Source organism: Cyanistes caeruleus, chromosome 4 (assembly GCF_971803275.1).
Source record: "Cyanistes caeruleus chromosome 4, bCyaCae1.hap1.1, whole genome shotgun sequence".
NCBI lineage: Eukaryota > Metazoa > Chordata > Aves > Passeriformes > Paridae > Cyanistes > Cyanistes caeruleus.
This window is the reverse complement of record NC_141704.1, coordinates 79,815,184-79,839,503: the sequence shown is the minus strand read 5'-3', so window position 1 is coordinate 79,839,503 and position 24,320 is coordinate 79,815,184. Positions and strand designations below refer to the sequence as shown.

General features: G+C 39.3%; 1 protein-coding gene across 3 annotated transcripts in view; it reads left to right on the top strand.

The window, feature by feature from the left end:
• PIK3C2G (phosphatidylinositol-4-phosphate 3-kinase catalytic subunit type 2 gamma) overlaps positions 1-24,320 on the top strand; it is a 250,762-nt gene that overhangs the window by 187,608 nt on the left and 38,834 nt on the right. For all 3 annotated transcript variants that reach the window (XM_086885512.1, XM_086885513.1, XM_086885515.1), the window contains 4 exons: positions 10,769-10,925; positions 14,692-14,801; positions 22,444-22,636; positions 23,221-23,342. In XM_086885512.1, the coding sequence (XP_086741638.1) occupies positions 10,769-10,925; positions 14,692-14,801; positions 22,444-22,636; positions 23,221-23,342 (582 nt within the window). The remainder of the gene's footprint in view (positions 1-10,768; positions 10,926-14,691; positions 14,802-22,443; positions 22,637-23,220; positions 23,343-24,320) is intronic.

The window sequence follows — 24,320 nt, the reverse complement described above, 5'->3', positions numbered from 1 at the left end:
TCTGGAAGAAGGATTCTGGCTCATGGTTTTACCTGCCATGCTTTGCTTGCCTTTGTTTACTTCCTTTCAGTTCTGACCAGCTCCCTTTGAACATTCCTTCCTTGGCGAATTAAGCAGCAAGAGATTTATTTAAATCCTGTGCTAACTGAACTAATCCAAAATTCAGCAGTCAATCACATCCTCCTCACTACCAGCCACTTCCAGCGCTGTCATTTATCATTTTCCAGCGATGAGAAGTGTGAGACTCGGTGGCAAGACACGAAGTGCTCATGGCACACTGTAAATCCACCTTTTGATAACACCAGTGTCCATTCTTTTCTTTAAACACCCAGTCATCCTGATTACCTCCAGCACTCACTGGCCTTTTCTTTTCCCTGATCTGAATCACAGAGACCCTCTTGTCTCTTTGCCAAACTAATCCTGGCTCTTGGCATGGTTTTCCCAGAATTTAAATCTGCTAAGCTGGTTTTCTTCTACAGAGTTAATTACTAGAGACAGCCTAACTATTCCTTTGGGAAATTCTAGTTAATAGGGAAGTTTCAAAAATATGGGAAAATTATGTTTCCCACACTTTTTTCCTAGGTTGTTTTTATTATACTGAGAAGTACTTCAGAACATCTAAGTACAGAGAAATACAGAAGTGCCTCTTTTTATTTTTAAAGTATTACATTTCATCTTTAGTGCTAATAACCTAAAATGTGTGTTAATGTCTCACTAGAAGTGTTGATTTTTAAAAAAGAAAATTCAGATATTTCTTTCTAAAAGAGAAATGTTGGCTTATGTACATGGAAAAATAAGTTTTATCTGCATTTTTGATTGTATTGTATGTACATTTGTTCTCTTTTTCCCTAAAAAAAAGATAAAATGGGGAAGAAGGAAGAATTTGAGAATAATACATTTTACTTTTTTCTTTTTACCTTTTAAAAATTTTATTTAGAGTATTCATAAAAGTCTAATACTTGAAAGTAAAAACTTAGAAGCATAATCACTTTTTGTTTTCTAATTTTATGCACAAAAACTCATGCCTGTATTAGATACTGAAGGATTTCAGTAGGAATTTTCAGTAAGTCTCATTATTAATTCATTCTCTGCAGTTTATATTTATTTTCCGGGCATGATGTGTCTGGGTTTATTATTTTCTGTGAAATGGTAGCTCCTAATTCTTTGCCACTATTCACTTTCAGCAATTCCTGTATGCCACCCTCCAAAAAATCTCTGACTGCAACCCTGGAAAGATTTAATTTCATGACTTAAAGCACCTTAAGTAGCCCAAATGATCTTAATAAGATTATAAAGATGTTTAAAGACTTCCATACACATAAAGAATGGAAATATGCACGAAGATCTGTATGTGAAAGAGCGTCATCTCCAAGGTGTCAAGGCCTAAAGGGGCTTGAATTTATCAGGGAAGTCCATCACTTTAGAAATTCAAGTGCCTCTGGCTGTCCCAAATTGAGCAGCAGAAGCACAAGTAGAGTCTGAGAACACATGAACAGCACAAACTGCACTCAGGGGCTTCAGGTGCACTTCTGTCTTGCCTGAGGGGTAGGGGTTTATTCTTTCTAGCCTGGTGCTTTCTCTAATTATTGAGCCTGGATCATAGTCTGCCCTTTTCCATTGTTGTTTCTTTATTTTTTCCCTTTTTTTTTTTGCATGGTTTGGTTTGGTTTTTTGGTTTGTTGGATTTTTTTCAGTAATAGACTCTTGTGGGGGAACTTCAACTGAAATGCTTTGAAATCAAAGTAAATTATATTCACTGCCCACTACATAATCTCCATTTTTTTTTTTTGGTTATCCTTTTCCAAGTACTCAGACAATTAAGAGAGGCACTGTTTTTTTCCATACAGTGCCTGTGTATCCAGCCCTGTTCATGCAGGAGCTTTGTTCCTCTTGTTGGGTTGAGTTTCCTGGAAGCCAGTTCTTGTCTGCTGCAACTCTCAGAATCCTTCTTGGCTTTTCCTTCACCCCAAGGGTGGCATAAACTGCTTTCCTATCTTCACTTTCCTGAAGAAGTTCTCAGGTGTTCCTGTTAACAACCACGTGGGCTGGAGAAGCTGCTCGATGCTTCCAGAGCCATCAGAACTCCTCTGCTTTGGGAGGTTGGCTGCACATGAGGTATTTAAGGGATTTCCTATCAAATTCCCCTCCTCTTTCCTCTTCCCTCCTTGTTCTGTTAGCCATCCTGTGATTTTTTGTAGGACATGGCTCTAGAGATAGGAAGTTTAACAATAAACCAGAAAGAAAAGGGGGAGAAGACATCATGGTCACTGTCCATTTTGATTACAGTTTTATTTGTATCCTTCTCAAAGTATAACTGCTTATAGAGATGTGTATTTTCTCCTCCCTGCTCCCATCAGAAACATTTCATTGTATCACCCCTTCCTCTGAAAGCTTTCTACACACACTTTTTTATGTTCGAGGGAGCTGTTCTCACATGCACTCAAATGTACATTTATATTCAGGGGAAGCTGTTCTCACACACAGTCAAGTATACATCAAGCACTTTTAAATTAATCTCTGTTTCTTGGTCTTCTTTTTTTTTCTTATTTTTTATTTTTTTTTCTTTTTCTTGTTCTGTACACTACGCCTTTGTCCTTCATCCTTAGCTGGAAAGCATACTGATGTATTTAATTCATGTAGGATTTCATCCCCTGCCCCGAGGAATTTCTTTGCAATTCAATTTCTTCATCACTGGTTTATTTCTATATTTTGCCTGGTGATATACAAATGCCCTGCAACCATCTATTAATGTGTTTTCTAAATATCCATCTCATACTGAAAAGGCCTGTTAGCTGAATATTCCATGGGTAGGGCATGTAATCCTACTTGTTTAGTTTCTTTTAAGGCACCTTTTAAGTCTCAGTTTTAAAGTCTTCTTCACTGCTGAGGGCCAGTCAAGACACAAAAAGCAATTGTCCAGCAATCTCTGTTAACAAGAGGAATTGCTCCAATCTCCTTGTGAATTAACTCTCAAGTGGTTTATCAATAGGGCTAGTAATAAACTCTTAACAAACACAGAAAATTTGATAGTCTTGGAAAATGGTGTAAGGCATGGGGAATGCTGCACTGAGCAGTGTCAAATATTGAAGGTGAAGTGCAGAAAGGATTGGATTCCACCTGGGTGTTGTTTTGCAGTCTGGCTGCTGGTGGCTGAGTGCAGGCTGCTCTGTCTGTGTCTGTCGGAGCAGGAGAGCCCAGCTCAGCCCAAAAGGGTTGACACTGGTGCCAGGGGTGCTTCCTAACCAATGTTTGCAACAGGACAACATCTGCAGCTAATCAAGACAAGTTCCTAAAGCAGAGCAGATCTCCTTTCAAGGAGCGTCTTTGTAGGGATCTTCCAAAGTATGCCACCAGCTAACTGCACAGAATGGTTGAAATTCTGTGACATTAAAGAATAAATTCTATGGTCAGATTGTGGCAGAACTGGAGATTGCAGCAGGGGCTGGGCATTGCAGCCAGAGTGAAATCCACCCAGAGGTGCCTCCAAGTGGTTTCTTTATGAGCCTTGCCAATTTCCTTGCTCCATGGGAGGGTTGCAGGTGGGTCCCTGTGGCAGCACACTGCAAAAATTGTGTCTGTCCTAGGACCTGTGACCATGTCTAAGCTCAGCTGTCAGCAGCCCTGCTGCCTTACTGTCAGCACAGCAATCCTATGGGACCAGGTGTGATCAAATCTCCGTGATTTTCCCACTCACGAGCTTCCATTGGTCCTGAATGAGAGGGATTTTAGTTAAGCCACACTTGCAACTTTTTAATCTGTTTTTTTCATTCTTCTGCACTTCTCTTCACACGTGGATTTCTCAGTCCCCTCTGGGCTGAGCTCTTTTGGAATACTCCCTCACAGGGAGTTCTGTTTATCTCAGTTCTCCAGGTCAGGAAGAAAACTCCAGAGCTCATTAGGATCTTGTTTCTCGTGTTTATTAGGATGCTATCACAAAACTTGGCAAGTCTTTACAGACTTTTTGTTCAATTCATCCTTCTCTTTTGGCTCACTTTGGCTTTGAAGGCACAAAATGGCCCTGAACTACACAGTTCTTCTATCTTTATACTTATTTTTATCTAATTAACAATAGTCATGCATATTATTTTTCTTAATGACCCAATGACCCATCACCTGTGTCCTGAACTGTGGCATTTTTTATTCAACCACTTATTACTACTCAAAAACCTCTAGAAGAAGAAAATGAAGAAGAGACAGCACTCTAAATCTTGCTCTCTAAATTAGTTTAAACTTTAACTTTTTCTCCCAGTGACTTAAGAAAACTCTCTAATATACGCACTCACACTTTTAGCTTTTCTACCTAACTTTAACAGTTGTTTTCATGTAACACCATGAAAACATGCCCATAAATTTTATGTTATATGAAATTCAGTGTTTTCCTGGATTTTAGAGCCAGGTATCAGAGACAAGGGCACACACTCTGTGTCTCAGACTCCAACACTCCCTTGCATTTTGCACAGGCAAAGGGGCACAAAAGAACAGCTGCTGTGACTCAGTTTACAACAGAATGATGAATCAGAATGAGAGAGAATCAGATGAATCAGCCCCTAGCTTAGGCCAGGGTTACAGTTTGTTTTCCACTATATCCATTAAACATGATTAAATCTCCATGAGACCAATTCAGTTACTGACAGGAAGACACAAATCTTTCAGAATAGGACAGTCCAATGTGGGAAATTCTTCTTTTATGGCTGATCAAAATAGTGGGTATGTTCAACACAGTGGTTTGACTGAAGAGCTAATAATGAGGCTGTGGTAGTAAAAAATGATATTAGCAAACTTGATATACATAAAAGAAGAATTAGTGAATAAATAAGGCTATAATAGTTTAAGAACTATCTGCCTAAGGAATTCAGGAAATTCTTTCTAGTTTAATGTTTCTGCCTCTAAAGGTAGACATTAATGTAAAAAATACTGTGGGTAAAACTTCAATCAGAAATGAGACTTCAGATTTGTAGTTTGAAATCTTTTCTTGCAGTAGATACCTCAAACAGCAGCAGAAATGGCACAATATAGAGTTAAAACCATGTAACCTCATATATGCCTGGTCATTTAGTTTAAGATTGTAGGTAAAAAAAACTATTAGGTCCAAGTTTTAATTCTCCAGAAGGTGTAGTTTTACTTAAGCCAGGGATGCTCAGGGCATTCAGAAATCTTTCTCTGTTATGGGAATGAGGTCAGAACTGAATTCAGACCAGTTTACCCAAGGCTGTGTCCAGCTGAATCTTAAAACCTCCCAGGATGATCTTCCAAAGCAACCTGTTTCAATATTTGCTTTTTCTCATAGTGAGGGTTTTGGGGTTTGTTTTGGTTTTGTCTTATGGCAAGTCAGAACTTCAGCTGGTTCAGTTTTCTCTCTTATTCTTGTCTGGATCCATCTGTTTTAGAGCCTCCTGTAGATACAAAAAAATCCCCTTTGGCCCCTTGGAAACCTTTCGTCTCCTGGGTAAACAAGTCCATGTTCCTCAGCCCCTCCATGATGCTGGTGACTTACTCCAGTTTAGTGACATCTTTCAAGTTTTGGCAGGGTATGAGCTAATAAATACTGAGTGGAACATCTTTATAGGAGACATCCTTCAGAATTTTCATTAGCAACCAGTCTGATGGGATAGAAAATGTGTTTGTTCATTTTTCGGTAGAGGCCCTTTGTACAAGGTTTTGGTTATGGTGAAAGTTTGGATTAAGAGTTTTTAGAGAGGGATCTGAGAGCCCTTCTTGACATTTTACCACAGTCAAATACGAGTTGATGATAAGATACTGGGTAGAAGGGCTTGAAATTTGAAGTAATCCTTTTGTTTTCACCAGGAAAACTTCCCCTGGAATATTTTTTAACATTTTACTGTTAGAAAGAAGGAGATAGGGAGCCCAGGGAAATTACAAGGAGTCCAGGAAAACAAAAAGCAATTAAAATCATTGGACATCTGAAATACAGGACTTGTGAGAAAAGGTGGAAGAAGTTGTCTACAGAAGATTGAGGGAAGACTTAGTAATAGTCTGCAAATACTTTAGAGGCTGCTGGAAGGAAGATGGGATCTTCATCTTCCCTTAGGAAAGAGCAAGAATTAATGAGATGAAAGCACAGCAAGAGTTAGATTAGGCATTAGGGAAAAAAATACTGTGAGGGACATCCTAAACCAGAAATTTGATGGGGAGGTTGGAGAAGAACTGTCCCATAAAAATCTTTGAGAATAGGCTAAATGAGAATCCCAGAAGCATGTTTATGATCTTGTGCTGATAAGAAGAAAAATGGAGGCCCAGGCATATTTCTTTATGTTTGCTGGTGATGAATTGTGTTGTGTGGTTGTTCCCTGTTTCATTATTTAATATATAAAAGGAGTGCCATTGATTATGGCCTTTTACTGTGTCTACAAATGTCTATGATTACGGTGATTAAATATTTTCACTTGGCTTTAGAGAAATAAGCACTCATGTTCATTTATTTTGTGTTCTTCAATAAGCTTTTGGCTTTTGCTGCAAAGGATGTCAGCAATCAAGCACTCCCTAAAAGCACTTCCTATTTTATTGGATACATCTAAATTCCACATGGTCATGCTGAATATTATCAGTCACTCTTGACTCAGGCAAAATGATTTTAAAGCAGTCAGAGAATATATGGGGGGGAGGGGAGGAGGTTTGCTGCTGAGCAGCTGATTTTAAAATTGCAGAGTTCTGAGTGGTTTCTCACACATTGTCCATAAGAAAACTTGGATTACAACAGATTTGTTCTCACTGCATAAATGGGTGTGACTTGGACTTTTCCATAAGTGCACTGTCAGGAAGCTTAGACTGGATCAGAGCAAAGGTCATTTTGTTGTTGGTTATCTCATATATTTTTCCTACTTAATACAAAAAGAAGTTTGTGTATCATTCTTAAATGTTCTGCACCATGAGATTCAGAGCAAGAAAAACTAAAACCACTGTTGACCTTACAAGCTTTGTTAATCAGTTTACATCTTGTGTTTCATAACAAATCCTGGTTTTCTTGGAATGCAGCATTATTCTAGCCCACAGTGAAGTCCCAGTAGATGTTCCCATCACCCCAGACCAAGTTTATTTTTGCCTGATCTCTTCATTTCCTTGAGGTTTCCTTTCTTTTTTTTTTTTTCCCTCTCATGATTTATCATCCAAACATTTATAATCTCCAGAGGAACTGCAAAACGCATTCCCATGAAAATCTTAAATCTCTAAAAGAAAAAAAAAAATGAAAAACAACCATAAAGTAGCCTTGTTTCTTGCTGAATGGTTTGAGTAAACTCTTTTGTCACAGCCATAGTAAAGTATTAAAGTCCAGGACTTAAACCAGACTCTGTCATAAACAGGAATATTTCCTTTTTGACCGATTTCTACTATAAAACCAAAGGGTTCATTAATCTCATCTAGGGCTTTAGTGGGGGAAAAAGAAAAAAGGAAAGAAAAGAGTACTCAAGATGTGATAAGGTAGCTTTAATGATTTTGGGGGTTTTATTGGCTGTTCATCTTTGGTCAATCTCAAGCCATATTAGTTCTCTCAGTGAGGCTTTTTTTTCCTAAAAATAATGGTACCAGACATTATAATTACACAATAGAGGTCATTCAACAATGCTTCAATTCCACATTTCTTTAGAACACCATAAATAAGAAAAAGAAAGCTCATGGTCTACAGAGATATGGTAAAATGCTTTTACTTGAAAGTACTTCATCATCCCAGGTTTTTTTTAGCTGATGCCAGGCATTTCTTTAGTTTGATGGAGGCAGCAAGTTGTATCAATACAGATTTTAGCTCCCATTGTCTGTAATGCAATCATTGGTCATCAAACATCTCATGCATATGAAGTGTCCTAGGCCTCAGCTGTGATCTTGAGGGTGTTTTGGGGTAAGAAGTAATTAATGTTTGTAATTTGAGATAAGATCACATGACAAGCTATGTGATAGATAGAGGTCCAAGTGAGGGCTGTTGCTACCAGGCCTTTGGATGCACTGCTCATCTTCTGAATAAATGCCAGAATGGAATGTGATCTTGGTGATCTGCCCCAGAAAAGGCTGCCTGTTAAAGATGTGCTGGTTTAAATACAGAAATTCAGCCTGTGCACCAGGGTGAGGTTCATTTGCACAGGGCAGCAGCAGGGCACACATTACTTTTCTCCTTCTGGAGACTGAAAGAGCCTCTATTGGCTGATGTAAATTCTCATGATGGACAGTGACTGGACTTGGCTGCTTCTAATTTTGCTGGAGAATTTTCCCTTCTGGTTTTTTGTTATCCAAAGGAGTCTGTGAAAAGAGGAAGGAACATTTTACATCCATGCACAGGCATTCATCCTGTCAATTGGTTTTGCAGAATCCTTTATGTTCTGTTCAGACAGTAAGCATCTCTTCCCACTGAAACTTTATTTTATAATGCTGTTGTAAGAAATGACTGTGTTGTTCCTTCTAGTGGATCTTGTTTCCCATATTCTAAGTTGGCTTTATGTGAGTTTTTTGGGGTTTTTTTTAAATTTGCATTTCAAAGTGTTCCCTTTGTGAACATCCACCTTCTTTACTGGAGCTTCAGCATTCAGGGCTTGCAGGGTTTACCTTGTGGGAGAGGCTCTGATAGCAAAAGGCCTTAAATAGAATTGGAGAAATCAAATTCCTACCTCATATTTTGCATGTTGACAAGGAAGGACTGGCCTAATGCCCGAGAACATATTCACAGAAGACACTGAGAAATTTAAGAACCTTGTAAAACTGCATTCAGTCATCCCACAAGCAAAATTAATCTCTAAACAATGTAAATATTAAAATATCTGTTGTGTGTTCACACAGATCCTTTAGCAGCAACAGCAAGAGAAATGACTAATGTTGCAGTCATTACATTATGGGGAAGTTGGCCCACAGCCCAACCCAGCAACGTTAGAAACCATATTTCTTCCAGTAAAGTAATTTCTGATTGCAGTATCTGCTTTCAGCTCAAGCAGCTCAGTGTGGGAGACTTGGACTAGCTCAGAAAGGGCTGTGTTTTCATGGTGTGATTGTGTCTCTTGATGCAGCTGGACATCAGAAATCAACTATGAATTTTGAACGAAATGCATCATATTTGTAGCACTAGTTTTTGACTTGGAATATTTTAGCCCAAGAACAAATTTGGGGTTTAGACATTCTCAGATTTATATTGGCCTTCTGTCACGTATACATCAAGATGTTAACACTGATAATTTTCTCTCTCTCTCTCTTTCCTATGGGCTTCAACACATCGAATTTCATTATTCTAATTGTATCAATATATTTAACATCTAATATCTATTTTAAATATCACTGATAAAAAATAAGCTAAAAGACAAATGAATGAGTGAGTGAAAGAAGGTTCTGGGAAAACCTGAACTATCAGAAATCAGTAACAGACACAGGTTTGTAGTTCCTTGAGATCTACAGCCCAAAAGTACACAATAACTGTGTAACTTTAATAAAACCCTCCAAATATGAACTCACATCTTACATTGTACAGAAAAATGTGTAGGGAAAGAATTTTTATTGCAGACCTTCATCATGCCTAGCACTACTTTGCTAAACTGAGCATCTTTTGATATTTTTTTTTTAAAAACCACCCTAGTGGCCTGGACTGTTTGGAGGTGTAAGACAACTGTGGGAGATGAGGATTCAGAGTTAGCTACCATGGAAGCCTTTCCAAATATAAAAGTGGGAAACCACCTGAGCTTTTGTTGTGACTTAAACTTCCATCTGTAGCCTAAAATCTCATGCCAGCTTGTTTTTCTTTCTGCAGTAATGTAAGGCAGGCACGTTTATGGGAAGATGAGGAAAACTCCAGGAAAGCTCGTCTGTCTCATTTATGAATGCATCAGGAAGCAATGGGTTGACTCAGCCCATGTTTGAGGTTTTAGCAAGACATCCTGGAATTTATTTCTGCATTTGAACTTACCAAGAACACTGAGTTTATTTGAATTTATTTCGAATTAAGAGTTAACAGACTGAATATTGCCTTGGAATAGAGCCCTCTAATCAGTTTACATGGTTCTGTGTACACAGTTGTGATGAGTAAATCACTGCAGTAGGTTTTTCTGTGTGAGGATGCAGTTTATCAGGCCTTTCTGGAACTACTGAATGATAGGATTGTTAGGAGAAGCCTGGCTAATCTGTTTTCTTCTGAAATAGCATGCCATAGCCACAAACTATGCTGGTGATAAGAAAAAAAAAAAAAGGCAAACCATGTTGTCAGATTCTGCACCTTATTTACCCAAGAGTGAACACAGAGTAACTGTAGAGAAAACAAGACAATGTATTTATATTCTGTTTTAACTGGAGTCAGAAGCATCTCTTCAGGATGGTGTATATTTAATGATAGCATCATACCTTGGGGTTTTCTTGTTGTTGGATTGTGGAGGTGTAGGGCTTTTTCTGAAATTCCCTTCTTGCCTAGCAGGGAGTCGATATTTATAACCCACCCTCTCTGAGAACAACTTTTAAATATTTCAGTACCAGGAGAGAACCTGTTTCCAGATTCACTTTCAGGATGGAGTCAAGAAATTAAAGAAAAACAAAGAGCCAGAAGAAAACACTTGCTCAGTTGTTGGATTCCTCACCAGGAAACTCTTGCTGTCAAACCTGTCTCTGTCCCAATTAGTCAGTGACACCACACAGAACAATAGAGGCTTCCACACTGGCAAAGGGAAAGATGAAATAATGAGGAGGGTAATACTGGAAAGCACAAATGTGAATAATGAGTTACAAATATTTACTGTCTTGCATGATTAGCTGTTTTGGGTGAAGTTTCTCAGGTAATTGTTCTCTTTTCCAGGGACAGAGCTCCCTTCATCTTCACATCAGAGATGGAGTATTTCATAACAGAGGGTGGAAAAAACCCACAGCGTTTTCAGGAGTTTGTGGAGCTTTGTTGTCGAGCTTACAATATAGTCAGGAAACACAGCCAGCTACTCCTGAACCTGCTAGAGATGGTAAGAAGCTCGAGGATGAAACCAAAAATCAATTTCCTCTGGGGTTCTCTTCCCTTTTTCCACCTCTCTGCACTATAACTTGAAGAGGTTTCAGGTGCACAGCTGATAATGTTAGAGCTGCACTTCCTGTGCAAAGCTCTCCACTCTCAGTACCCATTTCTGAGAAAAGGAAAGCTAAGCTGCTTGGTGTTTTTCCATTTCATAATGCATTCTTTTTTTACAAAATAGCAGAAAACTGCAGAAAAATCTGAGTAAAAGTTTTGCATTCAGGAATTTCACTCAGCCCTTTTTCTAGCTGTTCATTTACCATTCCTGTTCATGTCTACAAGACAAAGGAAGTTAAATATTTCACATGGTGGGTGATCTGACAGTCCTTAGCAGCACAATGATGCCTTTAGAATGGGGGTGTTGCACATTTCCACAGGCTTTTCTTGAGATGGAAAACACAGGAAAGAAAGAGCAGTGCCCATATTCACACTGGTTTTAAAACTTTGTGTAGATTTTTAAGGCCTCTAGAAGTTTTTGTCCTTAAGTATTCCCACTGATTCATGTGCTGTGGGGAATTCCATATCTGATTTATGCCTCTATTTACTTGTGTGGGAAAGGTTAATGATTTTCCCCATCTTGGGTACAACGAGAATATTACATTTACTAATGTTTGCTAAGATGCTTGGCTAAGATATAAATCCAAAATTTGTATGCAGGGCCCCACGACCTAAGGGAGTGGTCTGTGCATGAAAAAGTTGACATGGATTTATAAACAGAGCTGCTGAGATTGGGAAATTGCTTAAAAATTGCTCTGTAAACACTACTTTATCATCTCCAACTTGTTCAATGGGGAAGGGCAAGAGAAATTGAAAGAATCTCTCCCTTTGCCTCTTCCATCCTGTCCATGGATTCTCATGCAGTGATTCAGTGAGAGATTCCCTATTATGGAGCAGGAGGGATTGCTCCTGATCCCTTGAACTTGCTGCTTAGGAGCCACAAAAGTGCAACAAAACTGCATTCCCACCATAAAGCACAATTTTCCTCTGGAAGCAGCGCAGAGTGAGGTTGTAGGAGATCCTGTCCAAGTTAAAGAGCCTGTGGAGAGCTCAGGATCAGCCTGTTCTCTCATCCACAGCAGTAATCCCTGCTTTTCTGAAGAGGTTGCCTAAAACTGCGTGCTGCAAATAAAGCCACCTCTCCTGCCCATCTCCTTGCAGGAGTGCAGTCCCTCTTTCTGCAAGTGGCAGATAATGATGTCAGATTGCTCTGGGATAACAGAGAGCGTGGTTGGGAAATTCTCCTAGCAGGAGATCTGAAATAACTCTCTCTGCCGGGCCAAAGCTCAGGTTTGTCTGTATTCAGGACGTGCTGCATCTCTTGTTTCTGATGATCTTGTAGAGGAGGTAATAGAGCTGAGCTAAAAGTCAGCATCCATTCATCCATTTCTGTCCTAATATTTGTCAGAGGGCTGCAGCTCAGTCAGTTGTGTTGCACTTCATAATTGAAAAATAACTGGCAGCACACTCACACCCCATGGACAATCTCTTCATAGCAAAAGGAATTAAGCAAGCAAGACCAGCTTGGGAGCACCTTGCCAATAATATTTGGAAAGGTGACTTGTTTCTGCACTTGTTGAAGTGGGGTGTTGGTCAGAAGCTGTAAATATCAAAATGTTTCAGTTCCATGGGTCATTCCTGTAAAAAATAACCAGACTGTGAAATTCTGCTTTGAATTCATTTCCATACAGAGTTTCAGATGTCATCATGGAGGGATAAGGTTAACTAATCGCTGCTTATTTGTATCAGTGAAAGTCTAAGATTTCTCTCACTCTTTGGAAACCTGCCTCATTAATCTTTAATTCTATTCCCCCATCTGTTTTCTCAGATGCTATTTGTAAAACACAGTTTAAAAAAAAAAACTTAAATAAGATTGTTTCTAGAAAACAGAGTCCTTCACAGAATATTACACTGAATGCACAGAATATTCACAGAACAGTAAACTGCACCCTGGGTGATCAGTGACAATTAGTGGTTTCTAGCAAACACGATTATGAACAAATTGAGGGATTTTTGGCCCAGTTTGGGAATTAATGTTATTTCTTGGCGGTGAGCAGCATTCTTCTAAAGCTCCACTGACGTTTGCTACTGGGAGTAAGAAATAATCCATGAAGTTTCCATCATTTTCAAAAGCAGAAACATCTGTGGGAGACTCAAGAGTTTTCTGGCAGAGTTCAGCTGTGAAAATGCCTGTAGTTCATCAGCTTTACTCTCATTAAAGATTTGATGTGAACCATTATAAAGAGGGTGATGGCAGGACACAAACACCTTCTGACTACTTTAAAGAAATGCAAACTCCATTACCCTAATAAAAATTTTTTCATATAGAAAGTTATTAAAATGGACTTTATCACTCCCTTTTCTGGTGAAGGGCAAGGAGCTTACTTTGCCAATATTACAGCCTTTTTTGTTTACCTTTTTTTTTTTATTAAATCCAAAGGGGGCAGGAGTTGTTATCATCTTCTATAACTGGGTTGAAGGTATATTAATAAGCACTGTGTGTCCTTCAGTGCTAAATATTGTTATTGTCCCTGCTGTCAACCCACTTTAATTCACCTCATTGAGATTTCTGCCCCTCTGTTCCTTGTCAGTCAAAACTCTGCAAAGACAGAAATCTAACAGTGGTATCTTGGAATGGGGCTGAGCAAGATTCTCCTCATAATGCCAGAAAGAAAATGTACAAATACAAGAGAATGTTTGAAGGAATAACCTTAAAATAAAATCAGTGCTTCCTTTTTTTCTTTGCTGTTACTTGAAAAATTCAGTGGGTCTTTCTGTCTGAGCTAGACATAAATATCAATGAAGAACCCACAGCAGTGACTGCAAATTCAGATACATTTTCATCTGAGCAATCTGAAGGAGTGATGTTTTTCTCCATTACACAAAAAAAGCTTCACTCCCAACTTGCTGTGATTGCTGAGAAAAATCAGTAGGTTTTGAAGTGAGTAAATTTTATTGTTGTTGTTGGCATTTGAAGATGCCTGGAGAAGAGCTGTACGGGCAATTGGACACACTGAGCTGTCTAATCCCCTCAAGTTTTCACTTTGCAAGGAGAATGCTGGCATTATTTGGTTTTTGAATTTAATCTAACTAGAATTTGGCTGGCTAACTAGGACAGTTCTGTCCCTCATCAATGGAGAATGATACCTGCTCCAGAGGGCAGTGCTCACTGCCCTCCCCAGGGCTCCTGCCAGGAATCAGTGTCTGGAGAAGATTTCCTCCTCCTCTGATCTGTGATGCCTTTGCAGGAGGAGCCCAGGGCAGTGATGGTGGAACCAGGAATTACAAATGAGAGGGTGATGTTGCACTAAATTGAATTATGGCTAAGGCAACACTGTGAGCATAACAGAAGTGTTGTTACTATTGTTCAGGTGGCTGGATTTGGTCACCTCCCCTTTATCACCATTAGGAGGATCTGAAGGAGGCTTAGCAATGCACACCTTGAGGTTATGGTATCCAAAGAGAAAATAAATAACTAAAATGGATTGTGGATGCTGACCCATGCCTCTTTCAGGTGCCTCAGTGTGAAGGTTTACAGTGCAATATATTCACTTTATTATTCCAGGCATTGCTTTAGCATCAGAACCACTTTTCAGATCAGCACAACTGTTTTACTGTTTTATTTTGGTGTAAAAACTTTCTTTGCTTACTTAGGCCCATTTAGTTTAAACTTCTTTTCAATAGACCAGTGGACTAATGACCTAATATTACTTTACATTTAGATGCTGCATGCAGGATTGCCTGAGCTAAACAGCATCCAGGATCTGAAATATGTGTATGATAACCTCCGTCCTCAGGACTCAGATCTCCAGGCTACAAGTTACTTTACAAGGTAAAACCAGAATATAATCTAGAAACTTTGTTTTCTTCAAGGATTAATCAATTTTTCTCTTATGTTAAGAAGATTAATCAGGGAGAAGACACAAAAGGATGATTTGTCTTCACCTGTTTACTTTTAAAAACTCATTCCTTATGCATGTTATAACCAATTTCCTCAAATTTCTGGAAGAAACAGTTGTGCCTTTGTGGTACACTTGTAATGAGTCACTCACTCAGTGCCTGGAAGTTTCTTAGGCTTTCATGGTGAAACCATCCTGATTTGTGTCTAGCATTCTAGCTAGTACATTTTCTCTAGCATTTTCTCTCTGTTTTTAAATGCAGCAGCTAAATGCAAACGGATTTGGACTGCTTAAAGAGATTCAACCTATAAACAGCCTGAGTGAGAGCCTTCAATTTCTGCATTTTATTCCTTTTCCTCTTTTGACCTTCTGTGTTACCTCAGAGAAGTCACTTTCCCTCTGCTAGCCATAATTTCTCCATCTGCAAAACAGTGCTGGTTCTTGCTTTTAAACAATTAACAGATCAACCACAGAAAAGGATATAGGTAAATTTAAATCTTCATTTGTGTTAGGGTAATGGAACCTTTCACCTGTTTGTGATAATAGCTGGGGATTAATGAGGAGGAGCATAAAATCACAAATCATGTGCATAAAATCACAAAAAGACCCTCAGTCCTGATCTTTCAGGTCAGGTTTTGCATCACATATCCTTCCAGCTGTTGGTGTGATGAGGCTGTAGATGAAATGAGTGCAGACCTATCTAGAACTGGAAATCCACTTTGAAATTCTAGGCATAGCACGAGACAAAATCAGAGCCAGAGTGTGCCCCTGAGCAGCACCATCATTTCCCAGGGACTAAGAATCCGTGTTTCCTGGGCACCCTCTGCACATGCAAAGCAACCCTGACTCTCCTGACCTTGTGAAAGTGCTGGGAAATCAAAAGTGTGCTGTTTATATGTCTCTTTTCCATGTACTAGGATCTGAGGAAACCAAGGCAGCAAGTTTGGAGAGGGCTGGGGCAGAGACCAAGAGACTTTAAGGGTGACCTTTCTTTGAAAAAAATGAAAGAGAAGAACTTGTCAAACAAAACTATTGCTCCATGACTTTACCCACAGCATAGCACTGAGTAACACTTTTCCTGTAACACTTGCTTTTTCACTCCTGCCCCTTAGCAAGATTGTTATATTTTAAAATTTAATTACAGCTTCACATTTATCATCAACTCCTACCTTAGCCTTTCCTTTAAAATTTCACATATTTCCAAAGTACAGACTTATATTTCCACTTCAAATAGGAAACATACAGTTTCTAATTAAACTGTAAAAGTCTCTACTGTCAACTAATTCAGGTGGTTGTGTCTGTCTCTCGTGGGTAAAATACCCAGTTTGTTTAGTTAGTGAAAATGGGCTGGAATGTACAAAACAAGCAGGAAAATCTGAGTCTGCAGGGTGAAAATTGCATCAGTGCCATGCCAAGCTCAGAGTTGGTGCCCCTCTGGAGGTGGGAAGGATCAGCTTTCAGCTGACTCAGTTCTGAGCTGGGGTTGGCATCACTGCAGCCTTGCTTAGCTGCAGGAGTAAGGATGAAGGCTTGATTCAGAGCAGAGCTGGATATCCACACGCTTTCTTTTGAGGGTCAGGGACTTCAGAGTGGAAATTCACCTGCAGTCTTCCTCAGCCAAAGCATGTGGAATAAAGGCAGTGATGTTTTGGGAGTGCTTTGTTACCTGGTAGAGGTTTGTGTCAGGCTTAGGAAATCCTGGTAGGACTCAGAGGCCTCAATGTCCTTCTTCCTCTTAGATTTCTTTTTGGGGATGGTGTTAAGGAAATGAAGGAAATTCCACTCAATTCCTGCACACCAACAAAGCAGTTTGCTGTGGTCTCTGGTCTTACTTGAAACTGCATTTTCTCCTAAAATTCATTCACTCCAGAGCTATTGTTCCAATTTTCTTCAAAATGCTGAAGCTTTGTTATTGTCCATCACAACATCACGTAGAAAAGCCAGATTTTGCTAGAGCACATATTTTATTCATTAATATTCTTAGTATATGTTTGTATTATATATGCTCATTTGCAAGAAGAAAATCCCTTTACATTAGTTCATGAATTTCCATGGATCTCATTTCTCTTGGAGCTTCTTTTCCCTGTTATTCTAGTTTTTATTCATTTGTACATTATTTGTGTTAATTCAAAAAATGTACTAACATTTCAGCATGTTTGAACATGGGGATAATATCAGGCCTCATGTCTAGGATTTTAACTTCCAGAAATTGTATCCAGGCACTTTTCAAAATAAAGACTTTGGGATAGTTTGATACCTGGATGCATGCAGAGACTGTCTGTCTGTAAAAAAACACTTTCCAACCTGGCTTTAGGAATTTAAATATATTGAGATTTTTGTGAGCTTTGTGTTACCTACATCATCTTTATTCCTTATCTCCTTTTTATACAAAATACCAATACAAGAAAAAATCCAGTTATATACTTCTCATGGTTCATGGTCAATCTCTGGCTTGTTTCTGTATCTATTTTTCAAGGTTCCCTTAGAAAAACAAGGAAATTGGAAGTTGTGATTATGAGCACAACTTTTAGTAGTTCTCAAATCCCTCTCAATTTGTAGCTCCGTTTTCTCTGTAACTGCTTCCAAAACCACTTCATTGTTTTTTAAAAGTTCTTTTCTAGACAAGGAGCGTGGTCATTGGAATGTTAAACGTTGCCAACAGAAAGTTGTTTCTTGTTCTAAGTACAAGGTAGTTATTGTAATCTTTCAGATTCAATCACGTAACGTGCCTACCAAAAATCCCAATCTTCTGCTAGTGGAAATAGGAGAACAGTATTCCTCTGTATTCCTGTAGAAATGGGTTGCTTTTAGCAATCTTCTGGGTTTGGTTTAGCAATAACGCTGACATTGGCCCTGGTGTGGTTTAAAACCAACATGAAATGATGAATGATGTCACAAATGCTGCTGGCAGAGCTATGTTAATTTGTTCTTTGCCGTCACCTCTTCGGCCGGCAGAACAATCATATAATGTACTGACCCCTTTCAGGCTCGTAAAGCATTCTGTGTTTTACTGAATCCCTTTGGTCTCATTCTTGATTTAAGTCATGTGCAACAGTCTGTGGTGTCATTTGTGTGCTGTTCTTCTCGCACAGGGTCAGCTCCCTGCTAGGAGCTGATGAGCAGCAGCGTTCAGCCTCACAGCTCGCAGCCCTCTGGAAGGTCACACCCTCCCATCCTGGATAAACAATGCACCAATTGAGACTTAAACAAGAGTTTCTGTGTCTCCCTGTCAGTCCTGTGCACCTACTGCCAAGTGAAACAGCGTTGTCTCCCCAGCATCTGCCCTGAACTCAGGTTGATCCTTGAAATTCAATTTGATCCTTGCCCCTCCCTCCTTTCCTCTTCCCCTGACAACACAGTTTTATCAGAAACTGGAAACCCATCTTACCTCTGCATACAAATTTCCTCTATGGTTTTCTGCAGATGTCTTCAAATGTCAGCATGGTGTGGCAGGCTGCCTGACATTTTTAATGTGCCTGCACAGGGATGTATATTTGAAATTGGTTTTAAGAGCATAAAGTTAGCCTAATGCAATGAATGGAGTTGATTTCAAATGATTGCAGTGTGCAATCTAACCCACTGATAGAAACCCATGAATAAGAGATGCAGGGTGGATCTGACAATTACCAGGGGAGCACATTGCATGTCTTCAGCAGCCTGATGGAGGGAGGTGCTGCTTGGGTCAGCTGCTTTGTTTATTTATTAATGGACTCATTTTTTAGGTACCTGTTGTTGCCTAGGTCAAGCATATCCATAATCCACAAATTCCAACAGTTTCAAGCTGGACAATCCACAGTAACTCCTTTCAAAACATGATGCTGACCTCAAACTGATCAGCCAATCTCTCAGGTGGCTGAGGGTATTTCAGCAAGAAATTTCCCAAATGGGTGAAACACAGTGAAAGTTGGTGGCATGTGGAAGGGAATGGACCAAATTACAACACTAATCTTTATTTCAGTGATGTTCAAGCAGTTTGTAAAGACTGTGGTCTATGTGCCCCAAAGGAACAGGAGGCAGACCTCCTCCTTGAATTAATGTTTTTTGAGGAATTTGTATTACAAAAGGTCTGTTGCTGAAAGCAGTAATATCCTGAAAAACTCTGTTAATCTGGGGGCATACTACTCAAGTTGTTTTAAAATGGAGCTTGGTAAATACATGGATAGAAATGTGGAATACAAATGAAACACTGTTCATTAACATCTGAGAATCCCATGAAAATAAATTTTGCTCACTATACTCTGAACGATTTTCAGGCCTAGATAGAAATGAGAAACAGGATACTATCAAGAAAGGTAAAGAAATATCCACTAAGATCTTAATATCTTAATGATTTGTCAGTTGGTTGTATGTGCTGGGTATAAAGGCTGATGTATCCTGAAAATCTAAGCACCAGCCCTCAGAATACCTGTCCCAAAAGGAATGTCTGCTTCCTAAAGCTGAAGTCACAAACTACCACCTGTTACTCTTGAAAACATTAGCCAAACTTTTCATCCATCTCCTTTTACATGAGCAGCCAGCCAGTCTGTTCGTGTTTTACCTGATACTGTAATTCGACAGCTCTGTAGACAGACCGAAGCCAAATCTGAAATTCAAAGTCAATTCAGCAGGTGGAGAGCAGAAAGTCATTACTTTCCAACAATCACAGATATTTAACTTTATTTTCTGAGAAGTGGGTCAGACACCAATCTGCATGGTGAACAGTTATTGTCATGTGGGAAATAACATTTTTCTCTCTGAAAACTGTGTTGGCAATATTTGGATTCACTGCTAATATTGCTCCAGTTAATGACAGCTTCCTCTTTTCTTTTGATTAGCCCGTGCTTTTAATACCCTTTGCACTGTTCACTCAGTTTAGCTATCTCTAGACCATCAGGCACTCATTTTCTATGCAGCCTGGGTGACCAGAGCTCTGAAATAAATAAACTTTTTTGTCATCTTTGTGAAGGCAGAGCCAGCTTTGGGCACAGGCAAAGGTGGTAATGGCCAGGGAGGAAAGGGAGGATTTTTACAAACAACACCCATGACCTTTTTTCTTTCAAATATTGCTAAGCCTAATGTGGCTACAGAGAAAAGAAGGTGTTTGGGGATCTGGGAGAACTCAAGGAGAAACTTTCACCACTGGTCCTCGGGATGAACTTTAAAAATGCTGGCAGAAAGGGGAATCAGGTACCACAATGTGATAAACTGGGTCACTGGACTAATCCAGGCCAAAAATAAACTGCAAAATCACAAAAAGATAAGGCACACGGGTGTGATGTACCCCATTGCTCCATATACAGTTAGGATCCAGTTTTTGGGAAAAAGGGTTTCCTTAAGCCAATTTGCCCTTGAAAGAAAGTGCAGAGAGCCCCAAGCAGAGCTGCTCCACCTTGCTGGGGAGATGCTCTGGGGTGGCATCAGATTAGCAAAGAGGCCTTGAATTCTTTGTTGATTACATGGAATTAGGTTTGCTTGACGTTTCCTATCCTAGCAAAGAGGACTGCATGCAGACAGAACAGAGAGGGGGAGAGAACAACTTCTACTTCTGGTTTTATTTGATTTCAGATGTAATCATTTCCAATAACTCACAGGAAAAATCTGCACCGATGACAACACAAGGATCTGTTCAGATCTAGAGTGTGTGATTAGCAATCTGGGTTTTAAAAGTGTTTTAGAAGCCTAATGGCCCCATGGAAGGAATAGTGGTAGTTTGATATCAGGCAGTTCTGTGCAGTGATGATGTCTGAATTAGCACTAATTTACAAGCTGAGGCCTGTTTTATGTAAATTAAAAATGCAGTGTGTTTAGCTGCAAAGTTAACGTGCCTCTTCCAGTACTGTTGCAAATTCCCTAACTGCTCTGCTATAATATGGCCAGTTACAGATTCTATAACCTAATGTCTCTGTGATTTAGGAAGTGCTTAAACTACACATTAAATTAAATACATAGGAGTTAAAAAGGAAGAGTTCACCTCTGCTGCAGCCTGGTTAATCGTCACTGAATTGATTTTGTACTAATATTTTGAAATGAGATTTGTTTTCTTGTTTTACATCAGAGTGTTAATTTATTAAATAGCTTGTGTCTGTTTCTGAAGAATGTAATTAATAATTAAGATAATTAAATCAATTCTGAGGTACCTTTCCATGTACTACATTAAGAGGAACATATTCATCTTTCCTTAGTTTACTACACCTAATTAGTGTGTGATAAATTCACATAGTATTTTGAATGAAATCTGAATTTCAGGGGGTCAGCTGGGGAGATGCCTGTAGGTAAAATAATCCTTATTCTTTCTGGTTTGGTTTCATATGTGAAGCTACAGATTTTAGCCAGAGCATCTGAGATCATGGAAATTAGGCTAATGTGATGAATGGAGTTGATTTCAAATGATTGCACTACACATTCCAACCCACTCACAGAAACCCATGAATAAAAATCTAATTTGAAATGACAGGCGAAGCATTTGCTCAGCTTTGAAAAAGGCATGATGAAGGTGGTTAAGGGTGTTGTCAGCCCTTGTAACCTAGTTAGATATAATCCAAAACTGGAAGAAAAAAAAAATAATAAAGAGAAAAAGAAAACACAGCAAACTCCTGACACTTTGATAGAGGGTTCGCTGAACTTGATGACTTGAAACTAATGGGTTGTTTTGCTATAACATCAGAACAGGTACAGGATATCTTCAGATAGCTGTAGAAATAAGCAGGGAAACAAAAAAAAAACCAAAAAAAAAATACCATTAGAAGTTAATAGGTCCTAAGAATTCAATTAGCAAGTGAATCCAAGAGAGCAAGTGTTTTCTAATGAGTACTGCATCTCACTCATCAGAGACCTGTGATCATGTTGTAGTGTTATTTCTCAGGTCAAGTTCACTTTCTCATTTGCAGTACATGTTTATCTAGTGGTTTTTTAATCTATTGTGTCTTTGCTAATGAAAGATCTCAAAAGTAGGAAATCAAAACAGTGTTCTGGCTCCCCTTGCACAGGGATGAGATGGAGTGAGATACCAGGAGAAATTTTCTCTCTCTCTTTTTAAAAAAAAAATTCATCTTAAGCAGTTCCACGGGGAGAGAGCTTTTAAGAACTAGGTGGAGGATTTAGCAACACATCCTGCTCAGCTAAATCACAAATTGAATCCAAGAGCCCTGCGCAAACACGTGTAAGCCCATGTGAGGTTAGTGTAACCAAAAATAAATATAATCATAACTAGCGCCTTCTCTCCTGCTTGGCAAAATGAACATGTGCTGTTCAACCCTGGGACTCCTCAAAACACACATGGAAATGTTCTGCTTGTCCCTGATGCCTGAAAGAAGGCTGGTATCCAGCTCATGAGGAATAGCTGCTCCGAGCTAAGCCTTGAGGCAGGTTGTGGCAAGAACGCTCCTTTAAGCAGCAGAGCTCAGGGGCTGGATGTGCTGCAGTGCAAATAGCAGTGACTGATACGTGTGTGTGTGTGTGTGTGTGTGTGTGTGTGTGTGTGTGAGGTAGTCTTCAGAATTTGGGATTTTTTGGACTTGTATCCATAAAAAGAGGGGTCAAGGAGCGGAAAACAAAAAAATGCATAAATAGCGCCTCTTGTGTTTGTTCATTCTTCAGGAAAATAAAGGAAAGTTTGGAGTGCTTTCCTGTCAAACTCAATAACCTGATCCACACGCTTGTGCAGATGTCAGTGGGGAGCTCTGCAAAGCCTCCAGCTGCAGAGCCTGTCCCCCAGGAGTGGATGATGCTGGACACAGAGAGGTCGATCGCAAGGGCCACCGTTTTGGGGTTCAGCAGAAAGCCTGACTCCGTATGTACCGTGTTCCTTGCTTGCCCTCATTTGCCTGGATCTTTAATGACTCCTTCAAAAACTTATGTGCTCTCCCTCTTCATTTATAGAAGATGTGCTTGTGCCACATTAAAGGCATCATGGGATGAATAGTGGTGCCATAAGCAGTGAGCTATCAGAGAGCAAAAACACCAGGCAGACAGATATTTGCAGGGAGCCATTAAGGAGTACTGTTCATTCCCTATAGTGAAAAATAAATCAAGAGCTAATTAAAGCATCCAGAAGGAAAGCATGGCACAAAATTAGGAAGCCTAATAGAAATTGGAGGCTGTTATATGATGCTTTAATGGTGCACTATTAGTTTTCACACACTGCAGTGATCTTTCAGTGTTTGAGTTGTATGCTACCCAGGCAAGTTTCTCTTTCCGTGCAGCAAACATTGTGAATTACAAACTGGATTCTCTGGCACTTGGCACTACATTAAAGGAAGGTTTTTCTTTGTTAAAATCACCCTGTATATTCTCTTATTCTCTTGTACATTTTTTTTCTTTTTTTAATTTGGATCTCTGGTCATTCCTCTGCCTCTCCTTTTTTCCCCAACACAGGTATATCTCATCCAGGTGGTGCAAACCTGCAATGTGGTCACCTTCGTGGAAAAATCGTTCAGCCAGTTCTCAGAACTTCACAGCCACCTCCAGAAGCAATTCCCATCTCATGCCCTCCCAGAGTAAGGCAGCATATTAGTGAATGTTATTCTGCTGTTAAGTGGTTCTCTCTTCTGTGCTCAGATAAATCTGTGAGAATATTCATGGCAGATGTATTTTTAGAAACACAAAGGCAGAGCAACATATTCTATCAAACCCTCTGTTCAGCCCAAGAGGAAACTGAATCACAGACCATTGTGGCAGTCTAGGTTTTATATTTTATTGTTCCTTTTTTAATGGGAGGAGAAAAGGGGAACAGCTTGGGTCTGACAAAACTACTCCTGAAATTAAAGGGTAAGTGGTGTTGACTTCATTAAAGGCGCCTTTAATAGTTTTTATTTTCTTGATGATATTTATCAAAACTTATGGCAAGATCTGTGTGTTGAAGCAATGTAGGAAAGTTTGCAGTGGGTCAGAAGAGAAATCTCTGACTCTAGCACCATGGTGAACATTTTTACAGCATGATGCACATACCCCCAGCTGAGAAATGTACAATAATCTTATGTACTGTCCTGTCCCCAATACTTTGTACCTCACATCCTTTGGTTTATTATCTTTTGAAAAATCTGCTGCCATTAGTTGCAATAATTCTGAATATTACTGTGTATCCATGTGCATGTCCATTCCTGCTTTTCATTTTCTGAATGTTATTTCTTCACAGTTTCCTGGGGTAGTGAGTCCCATGTTTTTTTTCTGCCTTATATAAACCAGCTTTACCTTATGTAATGATTGTCCGTGCCTTTAAAACCACAAGTGGAGTTATTTTTTTCTACATATATCATATACATTATACTGCATACATCAGTGAGTACAAAGTCCTTCTGACTCACCTGGTACAAGCCCTTCTTCAAGCTCAATCTACAAAAAAAACAAAAGCTGGCTTAAAATACAAGCAGCTTACTTGAACCAAGCTGAGATTCAAGGCTTGAAAAAGGCCTTTGGATTTGACATGAAGTAAATAGTCACAAACAACATGCTTTGAACTAAAAGTCCATGAATTT